General features: G+C 47.9%; 3 protein-coding genes and 2 long non-coding RNA genes across 5 annotated transcripts; 3 read left to right on the forward strand and 2 right to left on the reverse strand.

Moving 5' to 3' along the window:
* Nucleotides 1-6115: 6115 nt before the first annotated feature.
* LOC113994129 (inositol 1,4,5-trisphosphate receptor-interacting protein-like 1) lies at nucleotides 6116-8632 on the forward strand. The gene is made up of 2 exons (XM_027732822.2): nucleotides 6116-8010; nucleotides 8594-8632. Exon 1 carries the CDS (start codon nucleotides 6419-6421, stop codon nucleotides 7973-7975), a length of 1557 nt encoding a protein of 518 aa, XP_027588623.1. The 5' UTR covers nucleotides 6116-6418; the 3' UTR covers nucleotides 7976-8010; nucleotides 8594-8632.
* Nucleotides 8633-10866: 2234 nt separating this feature from the next.
* Nucleotides 10867-11619, reverse strand: LOC113994125. The gene is made up of 2 exons (XR_003542952.2): nucleotides 11459-11619; nucleotides 10867-11035 (listed from the first exon to the last, which is right to left on the reverse strand). It is a non-coding gene; the product is annotated as an uncharacterized LOC113994125 (long non-coding RNA).
* A 144-nt stretch (nucleotides 11620-11763) lies between these two features.
* LOC113994124 (inositol 1,4,5-trisphosphate receptor-interacting protein-like 1) lies at nucleotides 11764-14281 on the forward strand. Its single transcript, XM_039383322.1, has 2 exons — nucleotides 11764-13659; nucleotides 14243-14281. The coding sequence occupies exon 1, from the start codon at nucleotides 12068-12070 to the stop codon at nucleotides 13622-13624; it is 1557 nt and encodes a 518-aa protein (XP_039239256.1). The 5' UTR covers nucleotides 11764-12067; the 3' UTR covers nucleotides 13625-13659; nucleotides 14243-14281.
* A 2234-nt stretch (nucleotides 14282-16515) lies between these two features.
* LOC113988832 lies at nucleotides 16516-17268 on the reverse strand. Its single transcript, XR_003541034.2, has 2 exons — nucleotides 17108-17268; nucleotides 16516-16684 (listed from the first exon to the last, which is right to left on the reverse strand). It is a non-coding gene; the product is annotated as an uncharacterized LOC113988832 (long non-coding RNA).
* A 375-nt stretch (nucleotides 17269-17643) lies between these two features.
* LOC113988830 (inositol 1,4,5-trisphosphate receptor-interacting protein-like 1) lies at nucleotides 17644-20200 on the forward strand. Its single transcript, XM_039383323.1, has 2 exons — nucleotides 17644-19309; nucleotides 20162-20200. Exon 1 carries the CDS (start codon nucleotides 17718-17720, stop codon nucleotides 19272-19274), a length of 1557 nt encoding a protein of 518 aa, XP_039239257.1. The 5' UTR covers nucleotides 17644-17717; the 3' UTR covers nucleotides 19275-19309; nucleotides 20162-20200.
* Nucleotides 20201-20853: the final 653 nt, after the last annotated feature.

Here is a 20853-nt window from a genome sequence, read left to right on the forward strand (position 1 = left end):
TCTGGATGGATAGAACCTCCAAACCACCTGCCACCATCGTACCTAAATCCAGCAAGACCTTGGAGGACCTTCCAGTGTCTAAAGGGGCTACAAGAGAGCTGGAGAGGGACTTTTCTAAGGGCATGGATGGAGGGATACAACAAGGGGGAATAGCTTCACACTAGCAGAGGGCAGGGTTAGATTGGATATTAGGAAGAAATCCTTGGCTCTGAGGGTGCTGAGGCACTGGCACAGTTTGCCAAGAGGAGCTGTGAATGCCATATCCCTTGGAGTGTTCCAGACCAGGTTGGAATGAGGCTTGGGGCAACCTGGTCCAGTGGGAAGTATATTCAGGGTGTGGTTTACATAGTGTGTGGTTAATACATCATGTAAGTGCTTTCAAAAGGAAAAAAACCAAACCTGCTGCAACAGTCCAGCTCATTATTAGTAAGTGTTTGGTAATTCTAAAGATTAACCATAACAGCTGTGTGATTACTTAAAAATATTGTGACGGGGTTTTTATACTCTTAGTTATATTCTGACACATTTTTTCATACCTGTGGAGGGGATTTTGTTCAGGTTTTTGGTGGATTATGAGCTCTGACTGGTTTGTTTTTACTGTATCTTTATGCTTTGTGCAAATACAATTTACTGAGCTCAGGGATAAGCGGGTGCAATTCCTCACCCTTCCTTATGAAGGTGGTCAGAATAGCTTGTTATTATTTTCTGGACTTTTAGAATCAAAAAAAAAAGGTTGCTTAAATTGCTTTAAAAAGCAATTAAGTATTCCAAGTAATTTCAAATTTCTTCTATTGTAATCCTTGTGATTCCATTAGAAATACAGATTCAGGAATGCAATCTTTAGGAATTTATATCTTCTTTCCAAATTCCTTGGAAATCCAGTGACTTTTACTCTGTGTGAGTGGCTACACATCTGATAATATTACTATACTTTTCCTAATACTAGAAAATAATAGTCACTACAGAGAACTCAAGAGAAGATGCAAGTGATAACTAGAACCAGAATCTTGAAGAAATAATTAAGGAGTCACGATCTGGAACTTCTTACTGAAGTATCAAAAAAAATTCCATTTTTAGATATGTATCAAATTGTTTATTACAGTTTTCTGTAATTTAGAACCTACTTCTGGAATTTTTTTCTTTCTCATTTGAAACAACATTTCTTAAAAATAGAATAATTACATTGAAACCATTACCAGAAAACTGGTTAGAAAGCAGATATGTTAATGACAATAATACACATAACAATTTATCATGAATTGTTGTAGCTGGTACTACTTTCTCTTCGTTGGCATAATTGAAAAGCTTTCTCAGTCAGCAGAATTCTGCACAGAAGGTGGGGTCTCAAATTATTTGGAATTACCTAACAATTTTCTATGCAAGTTATTAGCACCTTGACAAAAAAGAGTGGCATTTTGTTGTTCAGTGCTCCAAAATAATACCTCATCTGAGAAAATAGATGGTCTTCAAAAATGTGCAAATTTGCAAAAGCTTTATCTTTATTGCAATAAAATTTCCAGGATTGAAAATCTGAAAGCCCTAACAAATTTTAGTCTACTTTGGTTGAAAAATAACTGATGAAGAATATAGAGCTGAGTCTGATGTCTTTCTTATGATTTCTTCTCTTCTAACTGGTCTAATGTATAGTATTTTAATAGTATGATATATAAATGTGTCTAATAAGTGGGGAACTTTTAGAATTATTGAACAACAGAAAGGAAAAATTTTAACTTCAATTTATGAAAATTAAGGGTGAAACATTATTTGGAACTACTCATCTGTCAAGGTTTTCACTAAAAGACCTCTGAGGTTCTTGGTGTCAATAAGATTTCTTTCAGTTTTCTTATACCTGCAGATTTTTTTCTCAATTTCACTATTATGTGAAAGGATTACCATGTAATTTTTTATGGGAGTTTTTTTGTTGTGGTTTTGCTTTGGGGGCTTTGGTGGGTTTTTTAGTGTTTGGAATTTTTCTTATTTTTGTATAACTTGGAGACATTAACTCCTTATCAGGAGGAAGTTTTATCCTGGCTTCTTCTTATGCTATTATATATCAAATTAGCTCCTATGAAAAATTAATTTCCCCCCATGCCAACCTTCGAATTGGAGGGTGGTCCAGAACCAGTGAGAGTCTGCAATTAGCAGCTTGGCACATAAAGGGAGAAGGAGAAATGTCTAAATGTCCATTTCTACCAAAAAAACCATGTAGCTTTCTCAATTCCCTGACTCTTCGCACCCCCACAGGGAGATGGAATTGCTGCAGCTCAGTCCATTTTCCCTTGGGAGAGCACATGAAAAAAAGGGAGATACTGATGCCAAGACAAAAGCAGTTAGAGCAGAGGGAGGTGCTGATAAGGATGAATGAGACCAAATCACTGTGAACCTTCAAACCCATAAAAAAAGAGGAGAAATTGAAGCATGATGACAGGTAAGGAAAGGGAAGGCTGAGAAATGACAGCCGACAAAGTACAAGTGTAAAGGCAAGCGAGCGTTTCCAGAAATGATTATTTACTAGCAAGGATGCTACAAACACCAGGGGCATCTCACTGCAAAGAACTGTGGTGTCATCACGGAGAGCAATGATTGACATCAGTGATTTAGTTCTCATGAGATCCCCCAGGCCAAGACATGGGCTGCAGCCAAAAGCTAATGAGCACTCATGACATGAGGCATGATCTGTTAGGTTTCTCCTGCACAACTGTGAAACTAAGGCTAGGGGACTGTTTATTTTCATCACAGTATCATTTACAGAGGCTTTCCAAGCTAATTCCCTTTTGGCAAAATGCATTCTCTCTTTCCATGTCAAAAGAAAGCTATAGTTTGCAGCAGAGGCCAACATTGTTTAGACTCCAGTCAAATTTGTTTTTACATTTGAATGATCTGCCTCTTAGCCTACAGGCTCTTCAGCATTTGCAGTGTTATATTAGATTAAAACTATATTGTTTAAAACATTCACAGGGCTTACACACTCTGCAGAATTTGCAAGAGGTCAAACTCACTGGGAACTTAGGAAAAATAGGAAGGTGATACCAGCCTGTCATCATTCTCATTACTGCCAAGTACATGGTTTCATCTTTCCCTGATCCTAATAAAACTTTCCTACCAACTTGCATGGTTCAGTGTCATATCCAAAAAACACTGATCACTATAAAGTCTGTGTCAAAACTCCCTAGGGCTTGTCTCTGTTTAGTCCAAAATCCTTTCCATTGATGAAGGACAGAAAATACATATCAGTGGGATTTGTGCATAAATTTATTCTTATTTTTCACTGCCTTTAGTATAAAGGGCTTTTAAATTAAATCTAAATCAAGACTGTTCGGTTGTAAATGTAAATGGAAATAATGACTATATTTCTAAGCAGATACTAGATAATTATTAATTTTTCTTTGTTTATCTTTATCTGTAATAAAAAAAAAATCTTCCAAATCTATCCCTTCATTTTGAGTGGAAATAGAAAACAGTTATAATTATTATTACATTTGTGATTTCATTGTTCGTTATTCTTTAGCATTATCAACAACGAACTTTCTAGAACACTTAGTGTGTTGCAGAGCATCCCCTTTCAGTTTCAGTTCTGCCAGATTCTACTTATTTAAATTTAATACCTCAAGCCTTAGGTAAGAGCTTTGACCAGTGGGCTCTTAAATGGAACTGCATCAAAAAAGAAGCCTGAAGAGATCCAGTCCAGAACTGTGGACTAGGTAACATACTTAATGTGGTAAACTGGATTTCAATTAGCCACCCAGTAAAGGGGTTTGCAGAAGACCCTCCTACAGAGTTCCCCAATTATTACGGTTATTGGTTGGTACCACAAATATGTCTCAAATGTTTTGGATATCAGAAATGTCTTTCTCACCCAACTCTCAAGCTAATGGGTGAGTTTATGGTTTTTTTTTTTCTGATTTCCAGCTGATCAGTCTATGTCTCCTCTTTTAAGAACAATACAAGTAACATAACAAATCAGAGTTAGACTGTAGTTGCCTCAGTGCAACCACAGTTATTCTAAGATGAAAAGATCTGTTACTGACTTCCTGTACAGCAGTTTTTAAACATTCCTAGTAGTCTTTAATGTATTCTGAGTGAACTCCTTGCACCTATATCTGTAACTGGAAAATCTTACTGATTACATAAATCAGACCCCTTAAAAGTACTTTGATCCAGAGTCAACAGATTCTTTTGACTGAGTGTGCACAGACCAAGGACTCTATTGCTGCAGGATCCTGCCATTATGGTCATATCTTCCTCCTTTGGTTGCCATATGTAGATCAGGTCATCTTGGAAGCAGACATGAGCTTCAGTCACCTCATCTCTCTCAGAAGTGCCTATAGCTACTGCATATATGAATATTTTAAATAATAATCTCATTTAAATAATAATCTCATTGAGGTGTATAGGCAGAGTGCACTAAGCTGTCTTAAGAAGAGTTTTATGGAATTTTTATACTTGAGAGTCAAATCCTTGATAGTTATTCAGAGGCAGTGAGTGGTTTATGCTCTTGCTTTACCTTATCTTAGCTGTATAGCAGTTTGATAGATCCTAAAGATTTACCTCTTAAAATAGAATGCAAAAGGAGTTTTGCTTTCACAAAGCAGGGAGTCATTATTATGCCACCCAGTGATCAAACATGTGGAGAGAAGTGATCACTGGCCTCAGGTGTCTGAAGAAAAGCTACACTTCCATTTTAGCTGTAGCCTCTAACTCTTGTTGCTGAGACCTGCGTTGGAATGAAGTCATGTTGAGGGGTCAGTCCTGCCTGGGTGAAACAATAGCCTGAAGTTGTGTCAGGAGAGGTTTGAGTTGGACATTAGGAAAAGGTTCTTCACCCAGAGCATGGCTGGATGCTGGAACAGGCTCCCCAGGACAGTGGTCAAAGCACCAAGGCTACTAGAGCTCAAGAAGTGTTTGGACAATGCTCTCAGGCACATGGTGTGACTCTTGGGGATGGTCCTGTGCAGAGCCAGGAGATGGACTTGATGATCCTTGTGGGTCCCTTCCAGCTCAGCATATTCTGGGATTCTATGATTCTATGGTATAATTGATAGGAAAAGGAATGGGACAGAAGTCAGCCTACAACAGAGGAGTACATGCAGTAGCTCAAAGCAGAACTGTCCCTTTAGCAAAGAAATTCAGCTTTTTCTATTGACAACCAAAAGTTTGAATTTATTAAAATAATTTTCTGTTGTGATGTGGAAGAAACAGGGTTGCAGTGCACAAGGGGGATTCTGGCATAAGAAATCAAGCCATTTTCCATGCAGAAACTGTCCCATCATTTCCTCAATGCATCCATGCTTCAGAAATCACTGTTTTCAATACTGAGTACATGGAGCAGGCAACATGATCGGGAAAGGCCTTTGAACAAGCGGGTCAGCTGCACAGTGGGGATGAGAACTGGGTTTAACTGAAGCTCTAACACCACTGACAAATGAACTGGGCCTCCTCACCGAGTCAGTCTTTCTCAAGGGAGTGACAGGAGCAGCCAAACTCGCAAGATGCTGCACTGAAATAATCATTGGAGTACTTGTTTGGACATTTCAGGTCCAGAATGACCTGAGAGTAAACTAACCTGGTAGCCTCAGGCCTGTCGGCACAGTTCACCATGTCCCAAGAAATGGCATGGGCACCAGAGCCAGACCTTGTTTTGTACATACCAAAAAAACAAGAGGGAAGGAAGTCAAGGGAAAGAGTTGCATTTCTTTGAGTCAGACATCAGAGACAGGCCTCCCTGTGATTTGTATCAAACGAGCGGCCTTGTATCAAAGAGGGCCACACAAGAACAGAGCTCAGCACCAAAGGAAGCCATCTCAACTCACAGGAGGGGATCTCAGGGAGCAAAGCATCCATGAGTCACACCACCCAATTTCATGTTTGACAAGGCTTTGGGGGCTTCTGCCTGCTTTGGCAAGGGGGTCGCCGAGACCCATTGCAGAGAGGTGGGCCTGCATTTTGGGGGTGTGGGGCCTTTGGTTGTGCGGGGGCCATTTTGAGTCCCTGAGCCGGGGTGGGGACAAGGGGCGGGGCTGGCCTGGCTGTGATGTGCTCTGGTCCCTGTGACATCACAGGGCTCATGTCACAATGGGGGCAGCTGCAAGCGGCCCCGGCAGGTAACGCTGCCCCAGTCCAGCCTGGGCGAGCGACGAGTGCGCACAGGCGGGAAGCTGCACCTGAGCGAGTGGTTCTCACTTGGAATTCAGGAGCGACCTTTCACAGGAGTATCTTGGGTGTGGAACGGTGCTGCTGCAGGGGCAGTGGGACGGGCCTTGCTACTTGCCAACTGCCTGGGCCCTCTCCTTCCTGCCCCAGCTTTCCTGCAGCTCCCATCCACCCTCCCACCCTGCCCATTCCTCCCCCACCCCACCCCCTAAACAACCCCTCCCCTTCCAGTCCCACTTAACCCCTTGTCTCCCTAATCCTGCAGGCCATGGAGGCCTTAATAGTCCTTGTCCTTCTCGTGCAAACCCTCATCCAGTACCCACACGTGGTGGGTGATGGGCTGGATGAGGCCACCCGTTTGCGCATGGAGATGCGGGAGAAGTATCTCAACCAGGAAATGACTCGGCTGCTGCAGGAGCTGGAGCAGAGCAGCCTGGAGCCCGGTGTCAGGGCCTGGGGAGCCCTGCTCTGGGCTACCTTGGAGCAGTGGCACTTCTGGGCTCTTCTTGGAGTCCTGGGCCTTCTCTTGGCACTGGCCTTTAGCCGCAGGAAAAGGAGCCGTGAGCCACACGGCAGTGCACCGCAGGAGAATGCCAGCAGCAACTTGGAGGCGCAGGAAGATCAAGTTAACGGCCGTGCAAATGTGGAAGAAAACAATGCTGCTGGAAGAGAAGAAAGGAAATACGGTGCAAATGGAGACCAAGAGCAAGATCGTGACAGTAAGCTTGGCAGGTTTATAGAGGAGTCCATACGCTGGCCTGTTCTGGACAGAGGTTGCGTGATAACTGACCTGATAGATGATTTGACACGTGCCTTTGGACACCACTTGTCAAATCGTTTCTACCCAGTGCCACAGCAAGCCATCGGCATGGGCAGTGCCTTTGAAGGTTGGAGTCCCCGCAAAGAGGATGTTGTGTACCACGTCCTCGTACCCCTCAGTCCTCCCCCGGGGCACACCTTCCACCTGGAGCCGAACACTGCCGCAGGCATGCCAGGAAAGGACTTCTGCGTCCGTGTGGAGCAGGTCCACATCCCGGAGGAAAAGCTGAGGAGGAATAAGAACTCCATCCTCCTCTACAACCTCTGTACTCGTTCCTACCTCGATGTGGAGAAAACTACCCTATGGTTCCGTCTGATGGCGAGAGCAAGTTGGTCGCGTTTGCCTCAGTCCAAACACTGGCGTTTAAGGGTGCTGCCCTCCAGACGCTCCTGTACACTCCGGCTGACCAACAACAGAGAAAGCTTCTGCGTTGAGGTGCTGTTTGGGGTGCAGCAAGGAAACTCAGACATCTATGTGAGCAGCCAGTCTAGAGAGGCCCTCTTCACCCCAAGCACAGTGTGGCCGGAGACCTACGGCGTGGCAGAGATGAAGTTCTTCAGCCACATTGCCCGGCAGGCTCCACCTGACAGCTGCCACCTCAGATGCCTGCAGCTCTTGGCCCGTGCCGGGGGGGGCAGAGCCTTTTCCAATTATACCCTCAAGACCATCATGATGCACCTCCTCAACACCATCCCCATGGCACAGTGGGGCAGGAGGCATTGCCGCCAGCGGCTGCTGGAGAGCTTGGATTACCTGCGCTGCTCCCTGCAGAAGAAACGCCTGGACTGCTTCGTCATAGGCAACCAGAGCATCCCACCGCAGATCGACTTGCCTCGGCACTTCCAAACGCTTCAGCCACCCAACCTTTTCTGGCACCTGGCACAGGATCCAGACGCCCACAGAGAGGCCCGGCAAGACTTCTCTTTCCTCCGCTATCGGCTCAAACAACTGTTCACGGCCATTGACGGAGAAGCCAGCTCTGCTCCGGGGGCTCCCATCGCATAAATGAAGAGCTCGGATTAGCAGTAGCTAATATCTAAGTAATTCATTGTAGTTAGTCTATTTTTCCCCAGAAAACAGAGAAGTAATTAATACGTAGTTGAGGCACTTGTTCCCAGCAAATCTATAAGGAGTTATTATGCTACTAGTATATTTTTCCCCAGAAAATAGATAAATATTTAATACACAGTTGGGGCACTTGTTCCCAGCAAATATAGAAGTAGCTATTATGCAATTAGTATATTTTTCCCCAGAAAAAACATAACTAATTAATACATAGTTGGGGCACTTGTTCCCACCAAATATATAAGTAGCTATTATGAAGTTAGTATATTTTTCCCCAGAAAATAGATAAGCAATTAATACATAGATGGGGCACTTGTTCCCACCAAATCTTTAAGTAGGCATTATGTAGTTAGGATATTTATCTCCTCCAGCAGTTTAATTACCTAGGTAACCTCATCTCCTCGGATGGTAAGATTGGAGGGGAGATAGACAACAGGTTAGCAAAGGCATAGAGTGCTTTCAGAAAGCTTCATAAAAGAGTCTGGCGAAACAAACACCTGAAGAAAAGTACAAAGATCAGTGTTTACAGAGCCATAGTGTTGTCTGCTCTCTTAAAAGGATCTGAATCATGGGTCATCTACTGCCACCACCTGTGACACCTAGAACGCTTCCATCAACGCTGCCTCCATACAATCCTAAACATCCACTGGTCAGATTCTGTGACCAATACATCTGTTCTAGAATAAGTAGCAGTCACCAGCATTGAGGCCATGTTGCTGAGAACTCAGCTGCTTTGGGCAGAGCACGTCTCCAGGATGAGGGACCACCGCCTCCCTAAGATCCTGCTTTACGGTGAACTTGCCTCCGGCTGCCGCAAGAGAGGAGCCCCGAAGAAAAGATACAAGGACTCCCTGAAACAACATCTCAGCCTTGGCCACATTGATCATCATAAGTGGTCTACTCTGGCCTCCAATCGGGAGACCTGGAGACACACCATCTATAGCGCTGCTGATGCTTTTGAGAAAGCACGCAGGATCACCCTTGAGGAGAAAAGGCAACACAGAAAGAATCGTGCCTTGCAGATTATACCATCTAAAGAGTCTTTCTGCTGTGCCTTTTGCAACCACCATGCCTATCACTTATTAGCCTCCTCAGCCACCAATGCGCTTGCAACAAACATGGGTAGAGTCCTTCCCAAATCTTCGTTCGTGAAGCCCAGCCATGATGATGATGATATTTATCCCCAGAAAATAGAGAAGTCATTAATGGGTAGTTAGGGGATTTTCCCCCCAGGAATCTTCAACCTGATGTCCTGTTATTTCCATCAAACATATTGTTTCAATAAAACTCACTCTTTCAAAATCTGGACTGGTGTTCTTACTGTACTCGACCAGACCTATAGTGCTGAGTTGCTTTGAATCAGAAATCAAGCCCAGTTGCACCCAGCCCTACTCATGTCTGAGGACCAGCTGGAACTCCAGGGGCTTTCTTTCCTGCTAAACTTCTATACCTTGAATGCATCAGACACCCTATACGCTCCCCAGGGAGCCGGTGCCACACAAGTGGGCACCCTGGCTACAGAGAACAGGCTGCTCTCTTGGCAGTAGGATTTGCTGCTGCCCCTTCCCTTCACAGCCAAAGCAGACTCTGGGCACTCAGAGCTGATGCAGCTGAAGAGCCCGTGGAGGCTGACTTCAGTGGGGACGCTGTGCAAGGAGAAAGAACTTGACATTTGGGACAGTGTTCACCTGTGTTTTGCTTTCCCCTCCCATCACAGAGCAACCTCTGCAGCCAAGGGGACAAGGTGGCCACTTAGCTCCTAAAAGTAAACGCTGCTCTCAGCTGCACTCCTGCATGCAATGTTTGCACATCCGATATTCACCTTTGCCACTCTGGCAAGCATTAGTTGCCTCAAATCCTAAAGAGTTCCAGAGCGTGTGTCACGTGCAGATTGTGAGGAGGGAAAGCATCATCACTCCCATTTACAGGGGACTTAAGGGACTATTCCATGACTGCCCCGGGAAGACCCTAGCAGGACCTCAAATCCATCAGAGCCCTCGAGGCACAGGGCTGCTCTTTCCCTGGCACTTTGGCAGCCATCCTTTTGGGGAAAGGTGTCCCTTGCCAGTGGGACAGGAGCAAGAGAGAATTCAGCAAAGGCCCTTGGACAAAGCTTTGGGTGACCCACATTCAAATCAGACCCTTGCATACCCTGAGATGGCATTTCCAAGACCAGGCAGCTGGACCTCATGCGCAGCTTCATGTCACGCTGGAGACAATGCCAGAGACTTTAGAGAAGCAGCTGCCTCCTGCTTCCAAAAGTCACCCAGACTTTGGCCAAAACTCATCTCTTCCAGCCTTCCCAGCAAACAAATTGGTGTTCTTTCTCTTGACAAGAAGCTAAAAATTATCCCATTGGAAGCAGAAGAGCAACTGGAGGAGCTGTGCTCTGGCCAGCTCGCAGGCGTTTTGTTTTAGCAGGGAAGGACAGAACCCTTGAATTTAAGGGAGATGCCTCCCCTTTTAGCCAGGTTGTTGCCTTGATGGAACTTCTGCCCAGATTGATCTCCGATCGTGGAAACTGCCCATCCACTCTGCTTCTCTCCCTCGCCCTCCCTCCTTTTTCTTGCACTAAACCACAATTCTAGAATTTAAAAATCCCTCCCTGTCCTTTGTCTGATGTGCCTTGCACAGGAACTGACAGTGCAGAAACCATGGACTCCCTGGACAGAGTTGCCACTCCCAAGTCAGAATTAATTGACTCTGGCATTTGGACGTGACAATTTCAGCAGCTTCGACAGAGTCAACTGAGCAGAAGAGTCAAATTCAAAGGAATCTCTGAACAGCCAACAGAAGCCTAGAGATCACAAAGGAAGTGATCCTACAAGGAGTAAGAAAACCATTCATTGAGAACTTTATTCCCTTTGCCGTGGTGTTTCAATAGAGCTCTTTTAGCCAGCCACAGATCCGCAGAATGGATCCACAGATCCACAGAAAAACTCTTCTTCTCAAATCCCTGCAGTGTCAGTGTCAGCCGGTCACCAGTAAACAATCACAGCTCTAAAAGGATCCAACAGATGCTTAGGCTAGAGATGAGTTGTCTGAAATACATCTGCAGGGCCAAATCACATCCTCTTTTTGATGCTGCACTCTGCCATTTTTGGCCCACACTTGGCACTTGGGTTCCAAATGCAGGTAGCGCGACAGCCACCAGCACAGGCTGGGATGGGGCGGGATGGGGGGGATGTTGTCACAGGGGGCCCTACCCGCAGTGACCACCCACAGACCAGTGGTTCTCCTAAGTAGGTTGATTGGAGATTTATTGGGATGATTATTATTACTGTTTACCCCTCCAATATCCCTGGAATACAGCACCAGGGGCTTTGCTGGTGCAAACAGCACTCGTACCAAACGTGCGGCCTTGTATCAAAGAGGCCCCCACAAGAACAGAGCTCAGCACCAAAGGAAGCCATCCCAACTCACAGGAGGGGATCTCAGGGAGCAAAGCATCCATGAGTCACACCACCCAATTTCATGTTTGACAAGGCTTTGGGGGCTTCTGCCTGCTTTGGAAAGGGGGTCGCTGAGACCCATTGCAGAGAGGTGGGCCTGCATTTTGGGGGTGTCGGGCCTTTGGTTGTGCGGGGGCCATTTTGAGTCCCTGAGCCGGGGTGGGGACAAGGGGCGGGGCTGGCCTGGCTGTGATGTGCTCTGGTCCCTGTGACATCACAGGGCTCATGTCACAATGGGGGCAGCTGCAAGCGGCCCCGGCAGGTAACGCTGCCCCAGTCCAGCCTGGGCGAGCGACGAGTGCGCACAGGCGGGAAGCTGCACCTGAGCGAGTGGTTCTCACTTGGAATTCAGGAGCGACCTTTCACAGGAGTATCTTGGGTGTGGAACGGTGCTGCTGCAGGGGCAGTGGGACGGGCCTTGCTACTTGCCAACTGCCTGGGCCCTCTCCTTCCTGCCCCAGCTTTCCTGCAGCTCCCATCCACCCTCCCACCCTGCCCATTCCTCCCCCCACCCCACCCCCTAAACAACCCCTCCCCTTCCAGTCCCACTTAACCCCTTGTCTCCCTAATCCTGCAGGCCATGGAGGCCTTAATAGTCCTTGTCCTTCTCGTGCAAACCCTCATCCAGTACCCACACGTGGTGGGTGATGGGCTGGATGAGGCCACCCGTTTGCGCATGGAGATGCGGGAGAAGTATCTCAACCAGGAAATGACTCGGCTGCTGCAGGAGCTGGAGCAGAGCAGCCTGGAGCCCGGTGTCAGGGCCTGGGGAGCCCTGCTCTGGGCTACCTTGGAGCAGTGGCACTTCTGGGCTCTTCTTGGAGTCCTGGGCCTTCTCTTGGCACTGGCCTTTAGCCTCAGGAAAAGGAGCCGTGAGCCACACGGCAGTGCACCGCAGGAGAATGCCAGCAGCAACTTGGAGGCGCAGGAAGATCAAGTTAACGGCCGTGCAAATGTGGAAGAAAACAATGCTGCTGGAAGAGAAGAAAGGAAATACGGTGCAAATGGAGACCAAGAGCAAGATCGTGACAGTAAGCTTGGCAGGTTTATAGAGGAGTCCATACGCTGGCCTGTTCTGGACAGAGGTTGCGTGATAACTGACCTGATAGATGATTTGACACGTGCCTTTGGACACCACTTGTCAAATCGTTTCTACCCAGTGCCACAGCAAGCCATCGGCATGGGCAGTGCCTTTGAAGGTTGGAGTCCCCGCAAGGAGGATGTCGTGTACCGTGTCCTCGTACCCCTCAGTCCTCCCCCGGGGCACACCTTCCACCTGGAGCCGAACACTGCCGCAGGCATGCCAGGAAAGGACTTCTGCGTCCGTGTGGAGCAGGTCCACATCCCGGAGGAAAAGCTGAGGAGGAATAAGAACTCCATCCTCCTCTACAACCTCTGTACTCGTTCCTACCTCGATGTGGAGAAAACTACCCTATGGTTCCGTCTGATGGCGAGAGCAAGTTGGTCGCGTTTGCCTCAGTCCAAACACTGGCGTTTAAGGGTGCTGCCCTCCAGACGCTCCTGTACACTCCGGCTGACCAACAACAGAGAAAGCTTCTGCGTTGAGGTGCTGTTTGGGGTGCAGCAAGGAAACTCAGACATCTATGTGAGCAGCCAGTCTAGAGAGGCCCTCTTCACCCCAAGCACAGTGTGGCCGGAGACCTACGGCGTGGCAGAGATGAAGTTCTTCAGCCACATTGCCCGGCAGGCTCCACCTGACAGCTGCCACCTCAGATGCCTGCAGCTCTTGGCCCGTGCCGGGGGGGGCAGAGCCTTTTCCAATTATACCCTCAAGACCATCATGATGCACCTCCTCAACACCATCCCCATGGCACAGTGGGGCAGGAGGCATTGCCGCCAGCGGCTGCTGGAGAGCTTGGATTACCTGCGCTGCTCCCTGCAGAAGAAACGCCTGGACTGCTTCGTCATAGGCAACCAGAGCATCCCACCGCAGATCGACTTGCCTCCGCACTTCCAAACGCTTCAGCCACCCAACCTTTTCTGGCACCTGGCACAGGATCCAGACGCCCACAGAGAGGCCCGGCAAGACTTCTCTTTCCTCCGCTATCGGCTCAAACAACTGTTCACGGCCATTGACGGAGAAGCCAGCTCTGCTCCGGGGGCTCCCATCGCATAAATGAAGAGCTCGGATTAGCAGTAGCTAATATCTAAGTAATTCATTGTAGTTAGTCTATTTTTCCCCAGAAAACAGAGAAGTAATTAATACGTAGTTCAGGCACTTGTTCCCAGCAAATCTATAAGGAGTTATTATGCTACTAGTATATTTTTCCCCAGAAAATAGATAAATATTTAATACACAGTTGGGGCACTTGTTCCCAGCAAATCTAGAAGTAGCTATTATGCAATTAGTATATTTTTCCCCAGAAAAAACATAACTAATTAATACATAGTTGGGGCACTTGTTCCCACCAAATCTAGAAGTAGCTATTATGAAGTTAGTATATTTTTCCCCAGAAAATAGATAAGCAATTAATACATAGATGGGGCACTTGTTCCCACCAAATCTTTAAGTAGGCATTATGTAGTTAGGATATTTATCTCCTCCAGCAGTTTAATTACCTAGGTAACCTCATCTCCTCGGATGGTAAGATTGGAGGGGAGATAGACAACAGGTTAGCAAAGGCATAGAGTGCTTTCAGAAAGCTTCATAAAAGAGTCTGGCGAAACAAACACCTGAAGAAAAGTACAAAGATCAGTGTTTACAGAGCCATAGTGTTGTCTGCTCTCTTAAAAGGATCTGAATCATGGGTCATCTACCGCCACCACCTGTGACACCTAGAACGCTTCCATCAACGCTGCCTCCGTACAATCCTAAACATCCACTGGTCAGATTCTGTGACCAATACATCTGTTCTAGAATAAGTAGCAGTCACCAGCATTGAGGCCATGTTGCTGAGAACTCAGCTGCTTTGGGCAGAGCACGTCTCCAGGATGAGGGACCACCGCCTCCCTAAGATCCTGCTTTACGGTGAACTTGCCTCCGGCTGCCGCAAGAGAGGAGCCCCGAAGAAAAGATACAAGGACTCCCTGAAACAACATCTCAGCCTTGGCCACATTGATCATCATAAGTGGTCTACTCTGGCCTCCAGTCGGGAGACCTGGAGACACACCATCTATAGCGCTGCTGATGCTTTTGAGAAAGCACGCAGGATCACCCTTGAGGAGAAAAGGCAACACAGAAAGAATCGTGCCTTGCAGATTATACCATCTAAGGAGTCTTTCTGCTGTGCCTTTTGCAACCACCATGCCTATCACTTATTAGCCTCCTCAGCCACCAATGCGCTTGCAACAAACATGGGTAGAGTCCTTCCCAAATCTTCGTTCGTGAAGCCCAGCCATGATGATGATGATATTTATCCCCAGAAAATAGAGAAGTCATTAATGGGTAGTTAGGGGATTTTCCCCCCAGGAATCTTCAACCTGATGTCCTGTTATTTCCATCAAACATATTGTTTCAATAAAACTCACTCTTTCAAAATCTGGACTGGTGTTCTTACTGTACTCGACCAGACCTATAGTGCTGAGTTGCTTTGAATCAGAAATCAAGCCCAGTTGCACCCAGCCCTACTCATGTCTGAGGACCAGCTGGAACTCCAGGGGCTTTCTTTCCTGCTAAACTTCTATACCTTGAATGCATCAGACACCCTATACGCTCCCCAGGGAGCCGGTGCCACACAAGTGGGCACCCTGGCTACAGAGAACAGGCTGCTCTCTTGGCAGTAGGATTTGCTGCTGCCCCTTCCCTTCACAGCCAAAGCAGACTCTGGGCACTCAGAGCTGATGCAGCTGAAGAGCCCGTGGAGGCTGACTTCAGTGGGGACGCTGTGCAAGGAGAAAGAACTTGACATTTGGGACAGTGTTCACCTGTGTTTTGCTTTCCCCTCCCATCACAGAGCAACCTCTGCAGCCAAGGGGACAAGGTGGCCACTTAGCTCCTAAAAGTAAACGCTGCTCTCAGCTGCACTCCTGCATGCAATGTTTGCACATCCGATATTCACCTTTGCCACTCTGGCAAGCATTAGTTGCCTCAAATCCTAATGAGTTCCAGAGCGTGTGTCACGTGCAGATTGTGAGGAGGGAAAGCATCATCACTCCCATTTACAGGAGACTTAAGGGACTATTCCATGACTGCCCTGGGAAGACCCTAGCAGGACCTCAAATCCATCAGAGCCCTCGAGGCACAGGGCTGCTCTTTCCCTGGCACTTTGGCAGCCATCCTTTTGGGGAAAGGTGTCCCTTGCCAGTGGGACAGGAGCAAGAGAGAATTCAGCAAAGGCCCTTGGACAAAGCTTTGGGTGACCCACATTCAAATCAGACCCTTGCATACCCTGAGATGGCATTTCCAAGACCAGGCAGCTGGACCTCATGCACAGCTTCATGTCACGCTGGAGACAATGCCAGAGACTTTAGAGAAGCAGCTGCCTCCTGCTTCCAAAAGTCACCCAGACTTTGGCCAAAACTCATCTCTTCCAGCCTTCCCAGCAAACAAATTGGTGTTCTTTCTCTTGACAAGAAGCTAAAAATTATCCCATTGGAAGCAGAAGAGCAACTGGAGGAGCTGTGCTCTGGCCAGCTCGCAGGCGTTTTGTTTTAGCAGGGAAGGACAGAACCCTTGAATTTAAGGGAGATGCCTCCCCTTTTAGCCAGGTTGTTGCCTTGATGGAACTTCTGCCCAGATTGATCTCCGATCGTGGAAACTGCCCATCCACTCTGCTTCTCTCCCTCGCCCTCCCTCCTTTTTCTTGCACTAAACCACAATTCTAGAATTTAAAAATCCCTCCCTGTCCTTTGTCTGATGTGCCTTGCACAGGAACTGACAGTGCAGAAACCATGGACTCCCTGGACAGAGTTGCCACTCCCAAGTCAGAATTAATTGACTCTGGCATTTGGACGTGACAATTTCAGCAGCTTCGACAGAGTCAACTGAGCAGAAGAGTCAAATTCAAAGGAATCTCTGAACAGCCAACAGAAGCCTAGAGATCACAAAGGAAGTGATCCTACAAGGAGTAAGAAAACCATTCATTGAGAACTTTATTCCCTTTGCCGTGGTGTTTCAATAGAGCTCTTTTAGCCAGCCACAGATCCGCAGAATGGATCCACAGATCCACAGAAAAACTCTTCTTCTCAAATCCCTGCAGTGTCAGTGTCAGCCGGTCACCAGTAAACAATCACAGCTCTAAAAGGATCCAACAGATGCTTAGGCTAGAGATGAGTTGTCTGAAATACATCTGCAGGGCCAAATCACATCCTCTTTTTGATGCTGCACTCTGCCATTTTTGGCCCACACTTGGCACTTGGGTTCCAAATGCAGGTAGCGCGACAGCCACCAGCACAGGCGGGGATGGGGCGGGATGGGGGGGATGTTGTCACAGGGGGCCCTACCCGCAGTGACCACCCACAGACCAGTGGTTCTCCTAAGTAGGTTGATTGGAGATTTATTGGGATGATTATTATTACTGTTTACCCCTCCAATATCCCTGGAATACAGCACCAGGGGCTTTGCTGGTGCAAACAGCACTCGTACCAAACGTGCGGCCTTGTATCAAAGAGGCCCCCACAAGAACAGAGCTCAGCACCAAAGGAAGCCATCCCAACTCACAGGAGGGGATCTCAGGGAGCAAAGCATCCATGAGTCACACCACCCAATTTCATGTTTGACAAGGCTTTGGGGGCTTCTGCCTGCTTTGGAAAGGGGGTCGCTGAGACCCATTGCAGAGAGGTGGGCCTGCATTTTGGGGGTGTCGGGCCTTTGGTTGTGCGGGGGCCATTTTGAGTCCCTGAGCCGGGGTGGGGACAAGGGGCGGGGCTGGCCTGGCTGTGATGTGCTCTGGTCCCTGTGACATCACAGGGCTCATGTCACAATGGGGGCAGCTGCAAGCGGCCCCGGCAGGTAACGCTGCCCCAGTCCAGCCTGGGCGAGCGACGAGTGCGCACAGGCGGGAAGCTGCACCTGAGCGAGTGGTTCTCACTTGGAATTCAGGAGCGACCTTTCACAGGAGTATCTTGGGTGTGGAACGGTGCTGCTGCAGGGGCAGTGGGACGGGCCTTGCTACTTGCCAACTGCCTGGGCCCTCTCCTTCCTGCCCCAGCTTTCCTGCAGCTCCCATCCACCCTCCCACCCTGCCCATTCCTCCCCCCACCCCACCCCCTAAAACAACCCCTCCCCTTCCAGTCCCACTTAACCCCTTGTCTCCCTAATCCTGCAGGCCATGGAGGCCTTAATAGTCCTTGTCCTTCTCGTGCAAACCCTCATCCAGTACCCACACGTGGTGGGTGATGGGCTGGATGAGGCCACCCGTTTGCGCATGGAGATGCGGGAGAAGTATCTCAACCAGGAAATGACTCGGCTGCTGCAGGAGCTGGAGCAGAGCAGCCTGGAGCCCGGTGTCAGGGCCTGGGGAGCCCTGCTCTGGGCTACCTTGGAGCAGTGGCACTTCTGGGCTCTTCTTGGAGTCCTGGGCCTTCTCTTGGCACTGGCCTTTAGCCTCAGGAAAAGGAGCCGTGAGCCACACGGCAGTGCACCGCAGGAGAATGCCAGCAGCAACTTGGAGGCGCAGGAAGATCAAGTTAACGGCCGTGCAAATGTGGAAGAAAACAATGCTGCTGGAAGAGAAGAAAGGAAATACGGTGCAAATGGAGACCAAGAGCAAGATCGTGACAGTAAGCTTGGCAGGTTTATAGAGGAGTCCATACGCTGGCCTGTTCTGGACAGAGGTTGCGTGATAACTGACCTGATAGATGATTTGACACGTGCCTTTGGACACCACTTGTCAAATCGTTTCTACCCAGTGCCACAGCAAGCCATCGGCATGGGCAGTGCCTTTGAAGGTTGGAGTCCCCGCAAAGAGGATGTTGTGTACCACGTCCTCGTACCCCTCAGTCCTCCCCCGGGGCACACCTTCCACCTGGAGCCGAACACTGCCGCAGGCATGCCAGGAAAGGACTTCTGCGTCCGTGTGGAGCAGGTCCACATCCCGGAGGAAAAGCTGAGGAGGAATAAGAACTCCATCCTCCTCTACAACCTCTGTACTCGTTCCTACCTCGATGTGGAGAAAACTACCCTATGGTTCCGTCTGATGGCGAGAGCAAGTTGGTCGCGTTTGCCTCAGTCCAAACACTGGCGTTTAAGGGTGCTGCCCTCCAGACGCTCCTGTACACTCCGGCTGACCAACAACAGAGAAAGCTTCTGCGTTGAGGTGCTGTTTGGGGTGCAGCAAGGAAACTCAGACATCTATGTGAGCAGCCAGTCTAGAGAGGCCCTCTTCACCCCAAGCACAGTGTGGCCGGAGACCTACGGCGTGGCAGAGATGAAGTTCTTCAGCCACATTGCCCGGCAGGCTCCACCTGACAGCTGCCACCTCAGATGCCTGCAGCTCTTGGCCCGTGCCGGGGGGGGCAGAGCCTTTTCCAATTATACCCTCAAGACCATCATGATGCACCTCCTCAACACCATCCCCATGGCACAGTGGGGCAGGAGGCATTGCCGCCAGCGGCTGCTGGAGAGCTTGGATTACCTGCGCTGCTCCCTGCAGAAGAAACGCCTGGACTGCTTCGTCATAGGCAACCAGAGCATCCCACCGCAGATCGACTTGCCTCCGCACTTCCAAACGCTTCAGCCACCCAACCTTTTCTGGCACCTGGCACAGGATCCAGACGCCCACAGAGAGGCCCGGCAAGACTTCTCTTTCCTCCGCTATCGGCTCAAACAACTGTTCACGGCCATTGACGGAGAAGCCAGCTCTGCTCCGGGGGCTCCCATCGCATAAATGAAGAGCTCGGATTAGCAGTAGCTAATATCTAAGTAATTCATTGTAGTTAGTCTATTTTTCCCCAGAAAACAGAGAAGTAATTAATACGTAGTTCAGGCACTTGTTCCCAGCAAATCTATAAGGAGTTATTATGCTACTAGTATATTTTTCCCCAGAAAATAGATAAATATTTAATACACAGTTGGGGCACTTGTTCCCCGCAAATATAGAAGTAGCTATTATGCAATTAGTATATTTTTCCCCACAAAGCAGATAAGCAATTAATACATAGTTGGGGCACTTGTTCCCAGAAAGTGTATAAGTACCTATTATGCAAGTAGTATATTTTCCCTCATAAAATACATAAGTAATTAATACATAGTTGGGGCACTTGTTCCCAGCAAATCTAGAAGTAGCTATTATGCAGTAGTATATTTTTCCCCAGAAAATAGATAAGTAATTAATACATAGTTGGGGCACTTGTTCCCAGCAAATCTAGAAGTAGCTATTATGCAATTAGTATATTTTTCCCCAGAAAAAACATAACTAATTAATACATAGTTGGGGCACTTGTTCCCACCAAATCTAGAAGTAGCTATTATGAAGTTAGTATATTTTTCCCCAGAAAATAGATAAGCAATTAATACATAGATGGGGCACTTGTTCCCACCAAATCTTTAAGTAGGCATTATGTAGTTAGGATATTTATCTCCTCCAGCAGTTTAATTACCTAGGTAACCTCATCTCCTCGGATGGTAAGATTGGAGGGGAGATAGACAACAGGTTAGCAAAGGCATAGAGTGCTTTCAGAAAGCTTCATAAAAGAGTCTGGCGAAACAAACACCTGAAGAAAAGTACAAAGATCAGTGTTTACAGAGCCATAGTGTTGTCTGCTCTCTTAAAAGGATCTGAATCATGGGTCATCTACCGCCACCACCTGTGACACCTAGAACGCTTCCATCAACGCTGCCTCCGTACAATCCTAAACATGCACTGGTCAGATTCTGTGACCAATACATCTGTTCTAGAATAAGTAGCAGTCACCAGCATTGAGGCCATGTTGCTGAGAACTCAGCTGCTTTGGGCAGAGCACGTCTCCAGGATGAAGGACCACCGCCTCCCTAAGATCCTGCTTTACGGTGAACTTGCCTCCGGCTGCCGCAAGAGAGGAGCCCCGAAGAAAAGATACAAGGACTCCCTGAAACAACATCTCAGCCTTGGCCACATTGATCATCATAAGTGGTCTACTCTGGCCTCCAATCGGGAGACCTGGAGACACACCATCTATAGCGCTGCTGATGCTTTTGAGAAAGCACGCAGGATCACCCTTGAGGAGAAAAGGCAACACAGAAAGAATCGTGCCTTGCAGATTATACCATCTAAGGAGTCTTTCTGCTGTGCCTTTTGCAACCACCATGCCTATCACTTATTAGCCTCCTCAGCCACCAATGCGCTTGCAACAAACATGGGTAGAGTCCTTCCCAAATCTTCGTTCGTGAAGCCCAGCCATGATGATGATGATATTTATCCCCAGAAAATAGAGAAGTCATTAATGGGTAGTTAGGGGATTTTCCCCCCAGGAATCTTCAACCTGATG

Source organism: Pipra filicauda, unplaced genomic scaffold (assembly GCF_003945595.2).
Source record: "Pipra filicauda isolate LSUMZ 115617 unplaced genomic scaffold, ASM394559v2 scaffold304_size882533_pilon, whole genome shotgun sequence".
Lineage (NCBI taxonomy): Eukaryota > Metazoa > Chordata > Aves > Passeriformes > Pipridae > Pipra > Pipra filicauda.

What these genes read in the sequence shown, in the direction of transcription:
- LOC113988830 (XM_039383323.1), top strand. Translation starts at nt 17,718, where the DNA reads ATGGAGGCCTTAATAGTCCTTGTCCTTCTCGTGCAAACCCTCATCCAG.
- LOC113994124 (XM_039383322.1), top strand. Translation starts at nt 12,068, where the DNA reads ATGGAGGCCTTAATAGTCCTTGTCCTTCTCGTGCAAACCCTCATCCAG.
- LOC113994129 (XM_027732822.2), top strand. Translation starts at nt 6,419, where the DNA reads ATGGAGGCCTTAATAGTCCTTGTCCTTCTCGTGCAAACCCTCATCCAG.